Source organism: Salvelinus alpinus, chromosome 29, assembly GCF_045679555.1.
Source record: "Salvelinus alpinus chromosome 29, SLU_Salpinus.1, whole genome shotgun sequence".
NCBI lineage: Eukaryota > Metazoa > Chordata > Actinopteri > Salmoniformes > Salmonidae > Salvelinus > Salvelinus alpinus.
The window spans coordinates 16,896,751-16,913,873 of NC_092114.1; the positions used below are offsets into that span (position 1 = coordinate 16,896,751).

Below are 17,123 nucleotides of genomic sequence, written 5' to 3' on the forward strand. Positions count from 1 at the left end.
TTCTTTCATCACATTCCCAGTGGGTCAGAAGTTTACATACACTCAATTAGTATTTGGTAGCATTGCCTGTAAATTGTTTAACTTGGGCCAAACATTTTGGGTAGCCTTCCACAAGCTTCACACAATAAGTTGGGTGAATGTTGGCCCATTCGTCCTGACAGAGCTGGTGGAACTGAGTCAGGTTTGTAGGCCTCCTTGCTCGCACACGCTATTTCAGTTCTGCTCACAAATTTTCTATAGGATTAAGGTCAGGGCTTTGTGATGGCCACTCCAATACCTTGACTTTGTTGTCCTTTTTTCCACAACTTTGGAAGTATGCTTGGGGTCATTGTCCAATTGAAAGACCCATTTGCAACCAAGCTTTAAGTTCCTGACTGATGTCTTGAGATGTTGCTTTAATATATCCACACATTTTTCCTGCCTCGTGATGTTATCTATTTTGTGAAGTGCACCAGTCCCTCCTGCAGCAAAGCACCCCCACAACATGATGCTGCCACCCCCATGCTTCACGGTTGGGATGGTGTTCTTCAGCTTGCAAGCATCCCCCTTTTCCCTCCAAACATAACGATGGTCATTATGGCCAAACAATTCTATTTTTGTTTCATCAGACCAAAAAGTACGATCTTTGTCCTCATGTGCAGTTGCAAACTGTAGTCTGGCTTTTTTAATGGCGGTTTTGGAGCAGTGGCTTCTTCCTTGCTGAGCGGTCTCTCAGCTTATGTCAATATAGGACTTGTTTTACTGTGGATATAGATACGTTTGTACCCGTTTCCTCCAGCATTTTCACAAGGTCCTTTGCTGTTGTTCTGGGATTGATTTGCACTTTTCGCACCAAAGTACGTTCATCTCTAGGAGACAGAACGCATCTCCTTCCTGAGTGGTATGATGGCTGCGTGGTCCTATGGTGTTTATACTTGCGTACTACTGTTAGTACAGATGAACGTGGTACCTTCAGGCGTTTGGAAATTGCTCCCAAGGATGAACCAGACTTGTGGAGGTCTACAATTTTTTTTCGGAGGTCTTGACTGATTTCTTTAGATTTTCCCATGATGTCAAGCGAAGAGGCACTGAGTTTGAAGGTAGGCCTTGAAATACATCCACTGGTACACCTCCAATTGACACAAATAATGTCAATTAGCCTATCAGAAGCTTCTAAAGCCATGACATAATTTCCTGGAATTTTTCAAGCTGTTTAAAGGCAGTCAACTTAGTGTATGTAAACTTCTGACCCACTGGAATTGTGATACAGTGAATAATAAGTGAAATAATCTGTTTGTACACAATTGTTGGAAAAATGACTTGTATCCTGCACAAAGTACATGTCCTAACCGACTTACCCAAACTTTAGTTTGTTAACAAGAAATTTGTGGAGTGGTTGAAAAACGAGTTTTAATGACTCCAACCTAAGTGTATGTAAACTTCCGACTTCAACTGTGTGTGTGTGTGTGTGTGTGTGTGTGTGTGTGTGTGTGTGTGTGTGTGTATGCATGTATATATATATATGTGTGTGTGTGTGTGTATGCATATATATATATGTGCGTGCATGCGTGCATGCATTGTAAGTCGCTCTGGATAAGAGCGTCTGCTAAATGACTTAAATGTAAATGTAAATGTATATGGAAAACAGTAAAAGAAGCACAACTGAAATTGATCAAATTAAATAAAAAAAGACCACAGATGACAACTGGTTTGATGCAGATTGTAAAATTATAAGGTAAAAACTTAGAACACTGTCAAACCAAATGCACAGAGACCCAAATAATGGTGAATTACACCTTCATTACTGTGACACTTTAAAACATACACTCAGAACCACAAAAGCACAGTACAACAGCAAGCAGCTGACACTAATTGAGGAGTCCATAAACACAAACAACTTCTGGCAAAATTGGAACAACCTAAAAAATATATATAAGTGGAATTAGCGATACAAAAGGGTGACATATGGACAATCCATTTTAAAACACTCTACAACACCGTTCGAGTTGATGCAAACACAGAACAACGCCAAATTCAAGAGAAGTTGAATGGATTAGAAAAAGCTGTAAAGGACAATCAAAATCCATTTGACTCCCAAATTACTGACCAGGAGCTCTATAAGAAACTTCAGGCCGTCAACGTAAGAAAGCATAAGGACCTGATGCCATCCTAAATGAGATGCTCAAACTCACTAGTGCAAAATGTCAATTGGCTAGAATAAAACAGTTTCATTTGATCCTGAGTGTAGGTTATTTCCCTGACATCTGGAATCAAGGACTCATAACCCCAATCTTTAAGAACGGAGACAAATATGACCCTAACAATTACAGAGGCATTTGTGTGAACAGTAACCTGGGGAAGGTTTTCTGTAGTATTATAAATGTAAGAGTTCTAAACTTCCTTAATAAGCACAATGTCTTGAGTAAAAGCCAAATTGGATTTATACCAAAACATTGCAAAACCAATCATATTTACACCCTACACACCCTGATTGATAAACATGTCCACCAAAAAAATAACAAAATATACGCTTGCTTTATCGACTTCCAAAAAGCATTTGATTCTATTTGGCATACAGGACTGTTCTACAAAGTCATTGAAAGTGGTGTAGGGGGTAAAACATATGACAGAATCAAATCAATACGTGCAGCATCAAAATTGGCAAGAAAATAACAGAATTATTTAACCGGGGCCGGGCCTTCGCCAAAGTTGCAATCTGAGCCCTACACTCTTCAATACTTACATCAACGAATTGGCCACTATTCTATAAAAATCCTCAGCCCCATTTCCCCAAATGTAATTATTAATTATGTTATTATTATAAATCTCCAAACAATGCTTTGGCAATATCTACATTGTTACCTCATGCCAATAAAGCAAATTTTATTGAAATTGATAGACAGAGACAGAAGTCAGAAAGAGAGAGTCAGAAAGAGAGAGGTCAGAAAGAGAGAGAAGGCAGAAAGAGAGGGAACGCAGAAAGAGAGGGAAGGCAGAAAGAGAGGGAAGGCAGAAAGAGAGAGAAGGCAGAAAGAGAGAGAAGGCAGAAAGTGAGAAAAGGCAGAGAGAGAGAGACAGCAGAGAGGAGGCTGTGTGTGCTCAGAATGACAACACTACGGACTCCTTATTACGGTAACCACGGTGACCAGAGCAAGTATACTCAATGGACCTCTTCAGAGACGACACACTCCTCCCTCTCTTCCTCTGTCCTCCTCTTCATTGTCCAGTATAAAGAGTCTCTGTGTGTGACTGTGTGAGGGGCAGAGTGGAGCATGGTGTGGACTGGGACAGAGATACCACGGGATGTAACATACACTTAGTATTCACAGTGCAAACCACTGACAGAGGTCACTCGCCAGTAAAAAGCACACAGTAACAAAACCTGCAGACTAGACCGACCGAACAGCTAATTTTATAATGATTTTTTACAGACCAGTATTCTCAACAGGTTTCTCCAAAAGTGTCAACAATAATGGCGTGACGCCAATACATGACACACACACACACACACACACACACACACACACACACACACACACACACACACACACACACACACACACACACACACACACACACACACACAGACTCACCGTGCGGCAGGCAGGCCACTCTTTCCCAGGTCGGCTCTGACTCTCTCTCCTATGTGGCGATACACATCCACCAGCGATGCTGTGGCAGCCTCACGCACCTGCACACAGGACACACAACATACCACAATATAGGTTATCCAGTATCTACATAACTAAATAATGAAAATATATATTATGCAATTCATATTGTTAGCAGATCTCTTAACAGGGGGATGAGCATCGAACATTGTTTAGTATGATTGTCATGACCCTTGACTGTAAACACGAGCATCATAAAACAAACTCCGGGCATACAGGATGAGTGGCATCAGATAACTCTGACCGGCCTAGCGAGAGTAAGGCGTTACCCTGCCCTTGTGTGTGTGTGTGTGTGTGTGTGTGTGTGTGTGTGTGTGTGTGTGTGTGTGTGTGTGTGTATTATGTATTTCTGAGGTGTATGTATTCTGTGTGTGTGTGTATTATGTATTTCTGAGGTGTATGTATTCTGTGTGTGTGTGTGTGTGTGTGTGTATGTATGAGGTGTTTCTACAGTGCCTTCAGAATGTATTCACACCCCTTGACTTAGTCCACATGTTGTGTTACAGACTGAATAAAAAATGTATGTTTTTTTCCCCTCACCCATCTACACACAAAACCCTATAATGACAAAGTGAAAACATGTTTTTAGAAACTTTTGCAAATGTATAGAAAATGAAATACAGAATTCTCATTTACACAAGTATTCATACCCCTATAAATGTTAGAATCCCCTTTGGCAGCGATTACAGCTGTGAGTCTTTCTGGGTAAGTCTCTAAGAGTGATTACAGCTGTGAGTCTTTCTGGGTAAGTCTCTAAGAGTGATTACAGCTGTGAGTCTTTCTGGGTAAGTCTAAGAGCTTTGCACACCTGGATGGTACAATATTTTCACATTTAAAAAAAATGTATGTGAAAATTCTTCTCTGTCAAGTTGGTTGTTGATCATTGCTAGACAGCGATTTTCAAGCAGATTTAAGTCAAAACTAACTAGGCCACTCAGGAACATTCAAAGTCGTCTTGGTAAGCAACTCCCGTGTTTAAGTTATTGTCCTGCTGAAAGGTGAATTTGTTTCCCAGTGTCTGTTGGAAAGCAGACTGAACCAGGTTTTCCTCTAGGATTTAGCCTGTGATTATAGCTTTTATTTTTATCTTAAAAAAACTCCCAAGTGGTTGATGATGACAAGCATACCCATAACATGATGCAGCCACCAGCATGCTTGAAAATATGAAGAGTGGTACTCAGTGATGTGTTGTGTTGGATTTGCCCCAAACATAACACTTTGTATTCAGGATAAAGATAATTTCTTTGCCACATTTCTTGCAGTTCTACTTTAGTACCTTGTTGCAAACAGGATGCATGTTTTGGAATATTTGTATTCTGTACAGGCTTTGTTTTCACAATGTTTTTGATCCATCCTCAGTTCTGTCATATTACAGCCATTAGAGTTTAACTGTTTTAAAGTCACTATTGGCCTCATGGTGAAATCCCTGAGCGGTTTCCTTCCTCTCCATTAACTGAGTTAGGAACGACGCCTGTATCTTTGTAGTGACAGTACACCATCCAAAGGGTTCTCTCACCCAGCTATTTAACGTGTTTCAGTGGTGAAACCAGGGTTCTCTCACACCCAGCTATTTAACGTGTTTCAGTGGTGAAACCAGGGTTCTCTCTCATCCAGCTATTTAACGTGTTTCAGTGGTGAAACCAGGGTTCTCTCTCATCCAGCTATTTAACGTGTTTCAGTGGTGAAACCAGGGTTCTCTCTCATCCAGCTATTTAACGTGTTTCAGTGGTGAAACCAGGGTTCTCTCTCATCCAGCTATTTAACGTGTTTCAGTGGTGAAGCCAGGGTTCTCTCTCATCCAGCTATTTAACGTGTTTCAGTTGTGAAACCAGGTTCTCTCTCACCCAGCTATTTAACGTGTTTCAGTGGTGAAACCAGGTTCTCTCTCACTCAGCTATTTAACGTGTTTCAGTGGTGAAACCAGGGTTCTCTCTCACCCAGCTATTTAACGTGTTTCAGTGGTGAAACCAGGGTTCTCTCTCACCCAGCTATTTAACGTGTTTCAGTGGTGAAACCAGGGTTCTCTCTCAACCAGCTATTTAACGTGTTTCAGTGGTGACACCAGGGTTCTCTCTCAACCAGCTATTTAACGTGTTTCAGTGGTGAAACCAGGGTTCTCTCTCAACCAGCTATTTAACGTGTTTCAGTGGTGAAACCAGGGTTCTCTCTCAACCAGCTATTTAACGTGTTTCAGTGGTGAAACCAGGGTTCTCTCTCAACCAGCTATTTAACGTGTTTCAGTGGTGAAACCAGGGTTCTCTCTCAACCAGCTATTTAACGTGTTTCAGTGGTGAAACCAGGGTTCTCTCTCAACCAGCTATTTAACGTGTTTCAGTGGTGACACCAGGGTTCTCTCTCAACCAGCTATTTAACGTGTTTCAGTGGTGACACCAGGGTTCTCTCTCAACCAGCTATTTAACGTGTTTCAGTGGTGAAACCAGGGTTCTCTCTCAACCAGCTATTTAACGTTTTTCAGTGGTGAAACCAGTGTTCTCTCTCAACCAGCTATTTAACAGTCTCCCATTGACTGTCTAACAGGGTAAAGGATTATAATGAGTAACTCCAGCACACCGGCATTTCTGTATTGTTGAATACTTCACCATAGAAACGCAATGACTAGAACTTCTATGTGCTCCACAATGTGTTTAATGGAACTCACACTTATATCAGTTCTATGTTACAGGGCTTTCTCTCCATGTTACATTAAAACCTGTTTCTGTAGAGCTAAAGTGTTATTTTGATAGGGTTATTTTGATAGGGTTATTTTGCCAGGGCTCTCCAACCCAGTTTCTGGAGAGCTACCGTCCTGTAGGTTCACTCCAACCCTAATGTAGCGCACCTGATTCTAGTAATTAGCTGGTTGACAAGATGAATCAGGTTAGTTACAACTGGGGTTGGAGTTAAAACCTACAGGAGGGTCTCTCTCCAGGAACAGGGTTGGAGTTAAAACCTACAGGAGGGTATCTCTCCAGGAACAGGATTGGAGTTAAAACCTACAGGAGGGTCTCTCTCCAGGAACAGGGTTGGAGTTAAAACCTACAGGAGGGTAGCTCTCCAGGAACAGGGTTGGAGTTAAAACCTACAGGAGGGTAGCTCTCCAGGAACAGGGTTGGAGTTAAAACCTACAGGAGGGTCTCTCCAGGAACAGGGTTAGAGTTAAAACCTACAGGAGGGTATCTCTCCAGGAACAGGGTTAGAGTTAAAACCTACAGGAGGGTTTCTCTCCAGGAACAGGGTTGGAGTTAAAACCTACAGGAGGGTATCTCTCCAGGAACAGGGTTGGAGTTAAAACCTATAGGAGGGTATATCTCCAGGAACAGGGTTGGAGTTAAAACCTACAGGAGGGTATCTCTCCAGGAACAGGGTTGGAGTTAAAACCTATAGGAGGGTATCTCTCCAGGAACAGGGTTGGAGTTAAAACCTACAGGAGGGTATCTCTCCAGGAACAGGGTTGGAGTTAAAACCTACAGGAGGGTATCTCTCCAGGAACAGGGTTGGAGTTAAAACCTACAGGAGGGTATCTCTCCAGGAACAGGGTTGGAGTTAAAACCTACAGGAGGGTTTCTCTCCAGGAACAGGGTTGGAGTTAAAACCTACAGGAGGGTATCTCTCCAGGAACAGGGTTGGAGTTAAAACCTACAGGAGGGTATCTCTCCAGGAACAGGGTTGGAGTTAAAACCTATAGGAGGGTATCTCTCCAGGAACAGGGTTGGAGTTAAAACCTACAGGAGGGTATCTCTCCAGGAACAGGGTTGGAGTTAAAACCTATAGGAGGGTATCTCTCCAGGAACAGGGTTGGAGTTAAAACCTACAGGAGGGTATCTCTCCAGGAACAGGGTTGGAGTTAAAACCTACAGGAGGGTATCTCTCCAGGAACAGGGTTGGAGTTAAAACCTACAGGAGGGTATCTCTCCAGGAACAGGGTTGGAGTTAAAACCTACAGGAGGGTTTCTCTCCAGGAACAGGGTTGGAGTTAAAACCTACAGGAGGGTATCTCTCCAGGAACAGGGTTGGAGTTAAAACCTACAGGAGGGTATCTCTCCAGGAACAGGGTTGGAGTTAAAACCTACAGGAGGGTATCTCTCCAGGAACAGGGTTGGAGTTAAAACCTACAGGAGGGTCTCTCTCCAGGAACAGGGTTGGAGTTAAAACCTACAGGAGGGTCTCTCTCCAGGAACAGGGTTGGAGTTAAAACCTACAGGAGGGTCTCTCTCCAGGAACAGGGTTGGAGTTAAAACCTACAGGAGGGTATCTCTCCAGGAACAGGGTTGGAGTTAAAACCTACAGGAGGGTATCTCTCCAGGAACAGGGTTGGAGTTAAAACCTACAGGAGGGTCTCTCTCCAGGAACAGGGTTGGAGTTAAAACCTACAGGAGGGTAGCTCTCCAGGAACAGGGTTGGAGTTAAAACCTACAGGAGGGTATCTCTCCAGGAACAGGGTTGTAGTTAAAACCTACAGGAGGGTCTCTCTCCAGGAACAGGGTTGGAGTTAAAACCTACAGGAGGGTATCTCTCCAGGAACAGGGTTGGAGTTAAAACCTACAGGAGGGTATCTCTCCAGGAACAGGGTTGTAGTTAAAACCTACAGGAGGGTCTCTCTCCAGGAACAGGGTTGGAGTTAAAACCTACAGGAGGGTCTCGCTCCAGGAACAGGGTTGGAGTTAAAACCTACAGGAGGGTATCTCTCCAGGAACAGGGTTGGAGTTAAAACCTACAGGAGGGTCTCTCTCCAGGAACAGGGTTGGAGTTAAAACCTACAGGAGGGTCTCTCTCCAGGAACAGGGTTGGAGTTAAAACCTACAGGAGGGTCTCTCTCCAGGAACAGGGTTGGAGTTAAAACCTACAGGAGGGTCTCTCTCCAGGAACAGGGTTGGAGTTAAAACCTACAGGAGGGTATCTCTCCAGGAACAGGGTTGGAGTTAAAACCTACAGGAGGGTATCTCTCCAGGAACAGGGTTGGAGTTAAAACCTACAGGAGGGTCTCTCTCCAGGAACAGGGTTGGAGTTAAAACCTACAGGAGGGTAGCTCTCCAGGAACAGGGTTGGAGTTAAAACCTACAGGAGGGTATCTCTCCAGGAACAGGGTTGTAGTTAAAACCTACAGGAGGGTCTCTCTCCAGGAACAGGGTTGGAGTTAAAACCTACAGGAGGGAATCTCTCCAGGAACAGGGTTGTAGTTAAAACCTACAGGAGGGTATCTCTCCAGGAACAGGGTTGTAGTTAAAACCTACAGGAGGGTATCTCTCCAGGAACAGGGTTGTAGTTAAAACCTACAGGAGGGTATCTCTCCAGGAACAGGGTTGGAGTTAAAACCTACAGGAGGGTATCTCTCCAGGAACAGGGTTGGAGTTAAAACCTACAGGAGGGTATCTCTCCAGGAACAGGGTTGTAGTTAAAACCTACAGGAGGGTATCTCTCCAGGAACAGGGTTGGAGTTAAAACCTACAGGAGGGTATCTCTCCAGGAACAGGGTTGGAGTTAAAACCTACAGGAGGGTATCTCTCCAGGAACAGGGTTGGAGTTAAAACCTACAGGAGGGTAGCTCTCCAGGAACAGGGTTGGAGTTAAAACCTACAGGAGGGTATCTCTCCAGGAACAGGGTTGGAGTTAAAACCTACAGGAGGGTTTCTCTCCAGGAACAGGGTTGGAGTTATAACCTACAGGAGGGTATCTCTCCAGGAACAGGGTTGGAGTTAAAACCTACAGGAGGGTAGCTCTCCAGGAACAGGGTTGGAGTTAAAACCTACAGGAGGGTATCTCTCCAGGAACAGGGTTGGAGTTAAAACCTACAGGAGGGTTTCTCTCCAGGAACAGGGTTGGAGTTAAAACCTACAGGAGGGTTTCTCTCCAGGAACAGGGTTGTAGTTAAAACCTACAGGAGGGTTTCTCTCCAGGAACAGGGTTGGAGTTAAAACCTACAGGAGGGTCTCTCTCCAGGAACAGGGTTGGAGTTAAAACCTACAGGAGGGTTTCTCTCCAGGAACAGGGTTGTAGTTAAAACCTACAGGAGGGTTTCTCTCCAGGAACAGGGTTGGAGTTAAAACCTACAGGAGGGTATCTCTCCAGGAACAGGGTTGGAGTTAAAACCTACAGGAGGGTTTCTCTCCAGGAACAGGGTTGGAGTTAAAACCTACAGGAGGGTTTCTCTCCAGGAACAGGGTTGAAGACCCCTGCTTTTGGATGTTTCTAATACAGGCAGGGACAGAGACCGGGGACAAAACGGGATTCCGATTTGCACGCTCAGACTCTCACCTGTGGGTTCTGGTCTCCAGTTAGAGTGCAGAGGTGGGGAACGATCTTACTGAGACGCAACGCCTGAGCACCATACCTGAGAGAGGGAAGGAGGGAGAGAAGGAGAGATAGAGGGGGAGGGAGAGGGTATGAGTGAGAGGGGGTGGGGGGAGAGAGGGAGAGGGTATGAGAGGGGGGGAGACAGTATAAGTTTAGCAGTGTAACCCACCATTCTGCAACATTCACCAGCAGACCAGAGAGACACCTTTAGCCTTTTACTGCATAGCAATTTGTAAGTCGCTCTGGATAAGAGCATCTGCTAAATGACTTAAATGTAAAATGTAAATGTAGCATGTAGCAGCTTAGCATTTAGCACAACAGTGCTGCTATTAGCAAGATGATGCAACAATCAGTGAAGGCGATTCCAGCTTTACAGCAGGGATTGGGCAACTACAGTCCCCTGAAGACACAGCTGATTTACTGTCACACTTCTGCCCAGACTCATCATGATCTACAGTTTAGAATGCAGTGACTTTAATAAAGTCAGCTGTGTTTGCTAGGGATGGGGAAAAGGTGTGCCAGCACTCAGACCCCCGTGGACTGGAGTTGCCCATCCCTGCTTTACTTAAAAACTTTTGGTAAAAATACTCGTCGGCTACACATATTACTCAAATGTTAACTTGTGTATTTGCTACGTCTCGACTAGTAGAGCACGACACTTGCCCCCCCCCCCCTTGAAGCAGGGCATTGGGAACAGAATTGTCTCATTGAGCCAACACTCCTACAGTATAAATGGTAATGGCAGAGCAATATTTTTTGAAATGGCTGAAATGTATAGACACATTTTCCTAACATTTAAAAATACTTTTATTGATTTTACACTTGAAAATTTCAGTAACAGCCTGTTACATTCTGAAATTGTGGTGCTGGCTGCCGGAAGCACTGAGCCATGTAAAACTATGAAAGCCCATCCCCCACCACCAAAAAACATGTCAAATGTAGATCATACAAACAGGATACGTTTTTTTCATTTGTAACATTGTGTGGTGATTTCAGAGCCCAGAGTGTTTCCTGATCTGGTAGTAGGCTAACCTAGTTGTAAGGTATGACAGTAACAAACCAGCTGTAAAATAATGGTTTGATATGGGCTGTTACAGGACCAAATCATTTTTCTAAATCAGGTCAGGTGTTTTTTAAGGTCCTGGAAAAACTCCTGGCCCTAGAGAGGATGAAAACATGAAAACCCTTTACACAGACAAACAATGAGACCACTGCAATTGGACAAAAACAAACAAAAAACTATTTAACTAAGCAAATCAGTTGAGAACAAATTCTTATTTACAATGACGGCCTACACAAGCCAAACCCGGACGACGCTGGGCCAATTGTGCGCCGCCCTATGGGACGCCGAATCACGGCAGGTTGTGATACAGCCTGAATGGGTTACATCATGTTGGCCTTTCCATCTGGAATTTAAAAAGACACTTATACAGTATGTCATCACTATTGTCTTGTTTGATTCATTCCAGTCAATCAGATTGGATTAAAAAGGCCTAGGTAAAAATCAAACTCTCTCAGAACACAAATAGGCCTATTTTAGGCTATAGCCAGTTTAGGCTGGTCCACATGCAATCACACCGCACAGGCTTCTCTAGGCTACCTGCAGCAGTGGTTATCAGTAGGCTACCTGCAGCAGTGGTTATCAGTAGGCTACCTGCAGCAGTGGTTATCAGTAGGCTACCTGCAGCAGTGGTTATCAGTAGGCTACCTGCAGCAGTGGTTATCAGTAGGCTACCTGCAGCAGTGGTTATCAGTAGGCTACCTGCAGCAGTGGTTATCAGTAGGCTACCTGCAGCAGTGGTCATCAGTAGTCTACCTGCAGCTGTGGTTGTCATCAGTAGGCTACCTGCAGCTGTGGTTATCAGTAGGCTACCTGCAGCAGTGGTTGTCATCAGTAGGCTACCTGCAGCAGTGGTTGTCATCAGTAGGCTACCTGCAGCAGTGGTTATCAGCAGGCTACCTGCAGCAGTGGTTATCAGCAGGCTACCTGCAGCAGTGGTTATCAGCAGGCTACCTGCAGCAGTGGTTATCAGTAGGCTACCTGCAGCTGTGGTTGTCAGTAGGCTACCTGCAGCTGTGGTTATCAGTAGGCTACCTGCAGCTGTGGTTATCAGTAGGCTACCTGCAGCTGTGGTTATCAGTAGGCTACCTGCAGCAGTGGTTATCAGTAGGCTACCTGCAGCTGTGGTTATCAGTAGGCTACCTGCAGCAGTGGTTATCAGTAGGCTACCTGCAGCTGTGGTTGTCAGTAGGCTACCTGCAGCTGTGGTTGTCATCAGTAGGCTACCTGCAGCTGTGGTTGTCATCAGTAGGCTACCGGCAGCTGTGGTTGTCATCAGTAGGCTACCTGCAGCTGTGGTTATCAGTAGGCTACCTGCAGCAGTGGTTATCAGTAGGCTACCTGCAGCAGTGGTTATCAGTAGGCTACCTGCAGCAGTGGTTGTCATCAGTAGGCTACCTGCAGCAGTGGTTATCAGTAGGCTACCTGCAGCAGTGGTTATCAGCAGGCTACCTGGAGCAGTGGTTATCAGTAGGCTACCTGCAGCTGTGGTTGTCATCAGTAGGCTACCTGCAGCTGTGGTTGTCATCAGTAGGCTACCTGCAGCTGTGGTTGTCATCAGTAGGCTACCTGCAGCTGTGGTTGTCATCAGTAGGCTACCTGCAGCTGTGGTTATCAGTAGGCTACCTGCAGCAGTGGTTATCAGTAGGCTACCTGCAGCTGTGGTTGTCATCAGTAGGCTACCTGCAGCTGTGGTTGTCATCAGTAGGCCATCTGCAGCTGTGGTTGTCATCAGTAGGCTACCTGCAGCTGTGGTTGTCATCAGTAGGCTACCTGCAGCTGTGGTTGTCATCAGTAGGCTACCTGCAGCTGTGGTTGTCATCAGTAGGCTACCTGCAGCTGTGGTTGTCATCAGTAGGCTACCTGCAGCTGTGGTTGTCATCAGCAGGCTACCTGCAGCTGTCTTTGTCACAGCTGCAGGTAGCCTCCCATAGTCTGTTCTGGACTTGGGGACTGTGAAGAGACCTCTGGTGGCATGTCTTGTGGGGTGTGCATGGGTGTCCAAGCTGTGTGCCAGTAGTTTAGACAGACAGCTCGGTGCATTCAACATGTCAATACCTCTCATAAATACAAGTAGTGATGAAGTCAATCTCTCCTCTACTTTCAGCCAGGAGAGATTGACATGCATATTATTAATATTAGCTCTCTGTGTACATCCAAGAGCCAGCCGTGCTGGACCAGACAGGACTGGCAAAAAGTGCTCTTCACTGACGCGATTTTGTCACACCAGGGGTGATGGTCGGATTCGCGTTTATCGTCAAAGGAATGAGCGTTACACCGAGGCCTGTACTCTGGAGCGGGATCGATTTGGAGGTGGAGGGTCCGTCATGGTCTGGGGCGGTGTGTCACAGCATCATCGGACTGAGCCTGTTGTCATTGCAGGCAATCTCAACGCTGTGTGTTACAGGGAAGACATCCTCCTCCCACATGTGGTACCCTTCCTGCAGGCTCATCCTGACATGACCCTCCAGCATGACAATGCCATCAGCCATACTGCTCGTTCTGTGTGTGATTTCCTGCAACACAGGAATCTCAGTGTTCTGCCATGGCCAGCGAAGAGCCCGGATCTGAATTCCATTGAGCACGCCTGGGACCTGTTGGATCGGAGGGTGAGGGCTAGGGCCATTCCCCACAGAAATGTCTGGGAACTTGCAGGTGTCTTGGTGGAAGAGTGGGGTAACATCTCACAGCAAGAACGGGCAAATCTGGTGCAGTCCATGAGGAGGAGATGCACTGCAGTACTTAATGCAGCTGGTGGCCACACCAGATATTGACTGTTGATTTTGATTTTGACCCCCCCCCTTTGTTCAGGGACACATTATCCCATTTCTGTTAGTCACATGACTGTGGAACTTGTTCAGTTTATGTCTCAGTTGTTGAATCTTGTTATGCTCATACAAATATTTACACATGTTAAGTTTGCTGAAAATAAACGCAGTTGACATTGAGAGGACTAGAGGTCGACTGATTAATCGGAATGGCAGATTAATTAGGGCCGATTTCAAGTTGTCATAACAATCGGTAATCGGCATTTTTGGACACCGTTCATGGCCGATTACATTGCACTCCACGAGGAGACTGCGTGGCAGGGTGACTACCTGTTATGCGAGTGCAGCAAGGAGCCAAGGTAAGGTGCTAGCTAGCATTAAACGCATCTTATATAAAAACAATCAAATCTTAACATAATCACTAGTTAACTACACATGGTTGATGATATTACTAGTTTATCTAGCTTGTCCTGCATTGCATATAATCGATGCGGTGCCTGTTCATTTGTCATTGAATCACAGCCTACTTCGCCAAACGGGTGATTTAACAAGCGCATTCGCGAAAAAAGCACTGTCGTTGCACCAATGTGTACCTAACCATAAACATCAACGCCTTTCTTAAAATCAATACACAAGTATATATTTTTAAACTTGCATATTTAGTTAATATTGCTTGCTAACATGAATTTCTTTTAACTAGGGAAATTGTGTCACTTCTCTTGCGTTCTGTGCAACAGAGTCAGGGTATATGCAGCAGTTTGGGCCGCCTGGCTCGTTGCGTACTGTGTGAAGACTATTTCTTCCTGACAAAGACAGCCAACTTCGCCAAACAGGGGATGATTTAACAAAAGCGCATTTGCGAAAAAAGCACAATCGTTGCACGAATGTACCTAACCATAAACATCAATGCCTTTCTTAAAATCAATACACAAAAGTATATTTTAATAAACCTGCATATTTAGTTAAAAGAAATTCAGGTTAGCAAGCAATATTAGTCTAGGGAAAAGGTGTCACTTCTCTTGCGTTCATTGCACGCAGAGTCAGGGTATATGCAACAGTTTGGGCCGCCTGGCTCGTTGCAAACTAATTTGCCAGAATTTTACGTAATTATGACATAACATTGAAGGTTGTGCAATGTAACAGGAATATTTAGACTGATGGATGCCACCTGTTAGATAAAATATGGAACGGTTCCGTATTTCACTGAAAGAATAAAGGTTTTATTTTCGAAATTATAGTTTCCGGATTTGACCATATTAATTAATGACCTAAGGCTCATATTTCTGTGTTTGATTATATTATAATTAAGTCTATGATTTGAGAGAGCAGTCTGACTGAGCGGTGGTAGGCAGCAACAGGCTCGTAAGCATTCATTCAAACAGCACTTTCCTGCGTTTGCCAGCAGCTCTTCGCTGTGCTTCAAGCACTACGCTGTTTATGACTTCAAGCCTATCAACTCCCGAGATTAGGCTGGCAATACCTATTAGAACATCCAATAGTCAAAGGTATATGAAATACAAATGGTATAGAGAAAAATAGTCCTATAATAACTACAACCTGAAAAACGTATTACCTGGAAATATTGAAGACTCGTGTTAAAAGGAACCACCAGCTTTCATATGTTCTCATGTTCTGAGCAAGGAACTTCAACATTAGCTTTTTAACATTTATTTGTCTACCTTTATTTAACTAGGCAAGTCAGTTAAGAACAAATTCTTATTTTCAAAGGGGTTAGTGGGTTAACTGCCTTGTTCAGGGGCAGAATGACAGATTTTTACCTTGTCAGCTCAGGGATTCTATCTAGCAACCTTTCGGTTACTAGTCCAACGCTCAAACCACTAGGCTACCTGCCGCACCATATTGCACTTTTACTTTCTTCTCCAACACTTTGTTTTTGCATTATTTAAACCAAATTGAACATGTTTCATTATTTATTTGAGACTAAATAGATTTTATTGATGTATTATAATAAGTTAAAAGAAAGTGTTCATTGGTCATTCAGTACTGTTGTAATTGTCATTATTACAAATATAAAAATCGGCATCGGCTTTTTTTGGTCCGCCAATAAATCGGTATTGGTATCGGCGCTGAAAAATCATAAATCGGTCGACCTCTAGAGAGGACGTTTCTTTTATTGCTGAGTTTACTACGTCTATGAGTTGGTAAACAAACTGAAAGGGCGCACACTGCTACCTGGAGTGTTGTTTGAACAGGTATAAAGCCAAGGACAGTGATTTACTGCCACCTGGAGGGTGTTGTTTGAACGGGTATAACGCCAAGGACAGTGACATCATTGCTCACAACTATTGGCTGATCCCTCCTGATGACCTGGATGGAATTATGTGATCATACCTTAACTTCTCTAGGATAGGGGGCAACATTTTCACGTTTGGATGAAAAGCGTGCCCAGAGTAAACTGCCTACTACTCAGTCCCAGATGCTAATATATGCATATTATTAGTAGTATTGGATAGAAAACAATCTGAATTTTCTAAAACTGTTTAAATCATGTCTGTGACAATAACAGAACTTATTTGGCAGGCAAAACCCCAAGGACAAACCATTCAGATTTTTTTTCTTTTCAATGGGCTTTCATTGGGAATCCAGATTTCTACGGGGCCTTCCTGCAGTTCCTATCGCTTCCACTGGATGTCAACAGTCTTTAGAAATTGGTTGAGGTTTTTTCTTTGAGAAATGAAGAAGTAGTCATGTTCAGAATGAGGCTCCAGTGAAGTGTACTGTTTGTTAGAGGCGCGTGACCAGAAAGCATGCTACACATTGTTTTCCTCCGGTATTGAACACAGATCATCCCGTCTTCAATTTTATCGATTATTTACGTAAAAAAATACCTCAAGTTGTATTACAAAAGTAGTTTGAAATGTTTGGACAACGCTTACAGGTAACTTTTGAGATATTTTGTAGTCACGTTGTGCAAGTTGGAACCAGTGTTTTTCTGGATCAAACGCGCCAAATAAATGGAAATTTTGGATATATATCGACGGAATTAATCGAACAAAAGGACCATTTGTGATGTTTATGGGAGATATTGGAGTGCCAACAGAAGAAGGTCGTCAAAGGTAAGGCATAAATTATATTTTTATTTCTGCGTTTTGTGTCGCGCCTGCAGGGTTGAAATATGCTTTTCTCTCTTTGTTTACTATGGTGCTATCCTCAGATAATAGCATTGTTTGCTTTCGCCGTAAAGCATTTTTGAGATCTGACACGTTGGCTGGATTCACAACAAGTGTAGCTTTAATTTGGTATATGGCCAGGTGGGACGCTACCGTCCCACATATCCCAGAGAGGTTAACCCATAGGAAGTCACACCCAGTTGGATACTTTAAAAATGCGAAA

General features: G+C 44.0%; 1 protein-coding gene across 20 annotated transcripts in view; it reads right to left on the bottom strand.

The window, feature by feature from the left end:
• Positions 1-17,123, bottom strand: part of LOC139559151 (CLIP-associating protein 2-like) — a 136,647-nt gene that overhangs the window by 95,269 nt on the left and 24,255 nt on the right. For all 20 annotated transcript variants that reach the window (XM_071374911.1, XM_071374910.1, XM_071374900.1 and 17 more), the window contains exons 5-6: positions 9,903-9,978; positions 3,573-3,670 (exon numbers count right to left, since the gene is read on the bottom strand). In XM_071374911.1, the coding sequence (XP_071231012.1) occupies positions 3,573-3,670; positions 9,903-9,978 (174 nt within the window). The remainder of the gene's footprint in view (positions 1-3,572; positions 3,671-9,902; positions 9,979-17,123) is intronic.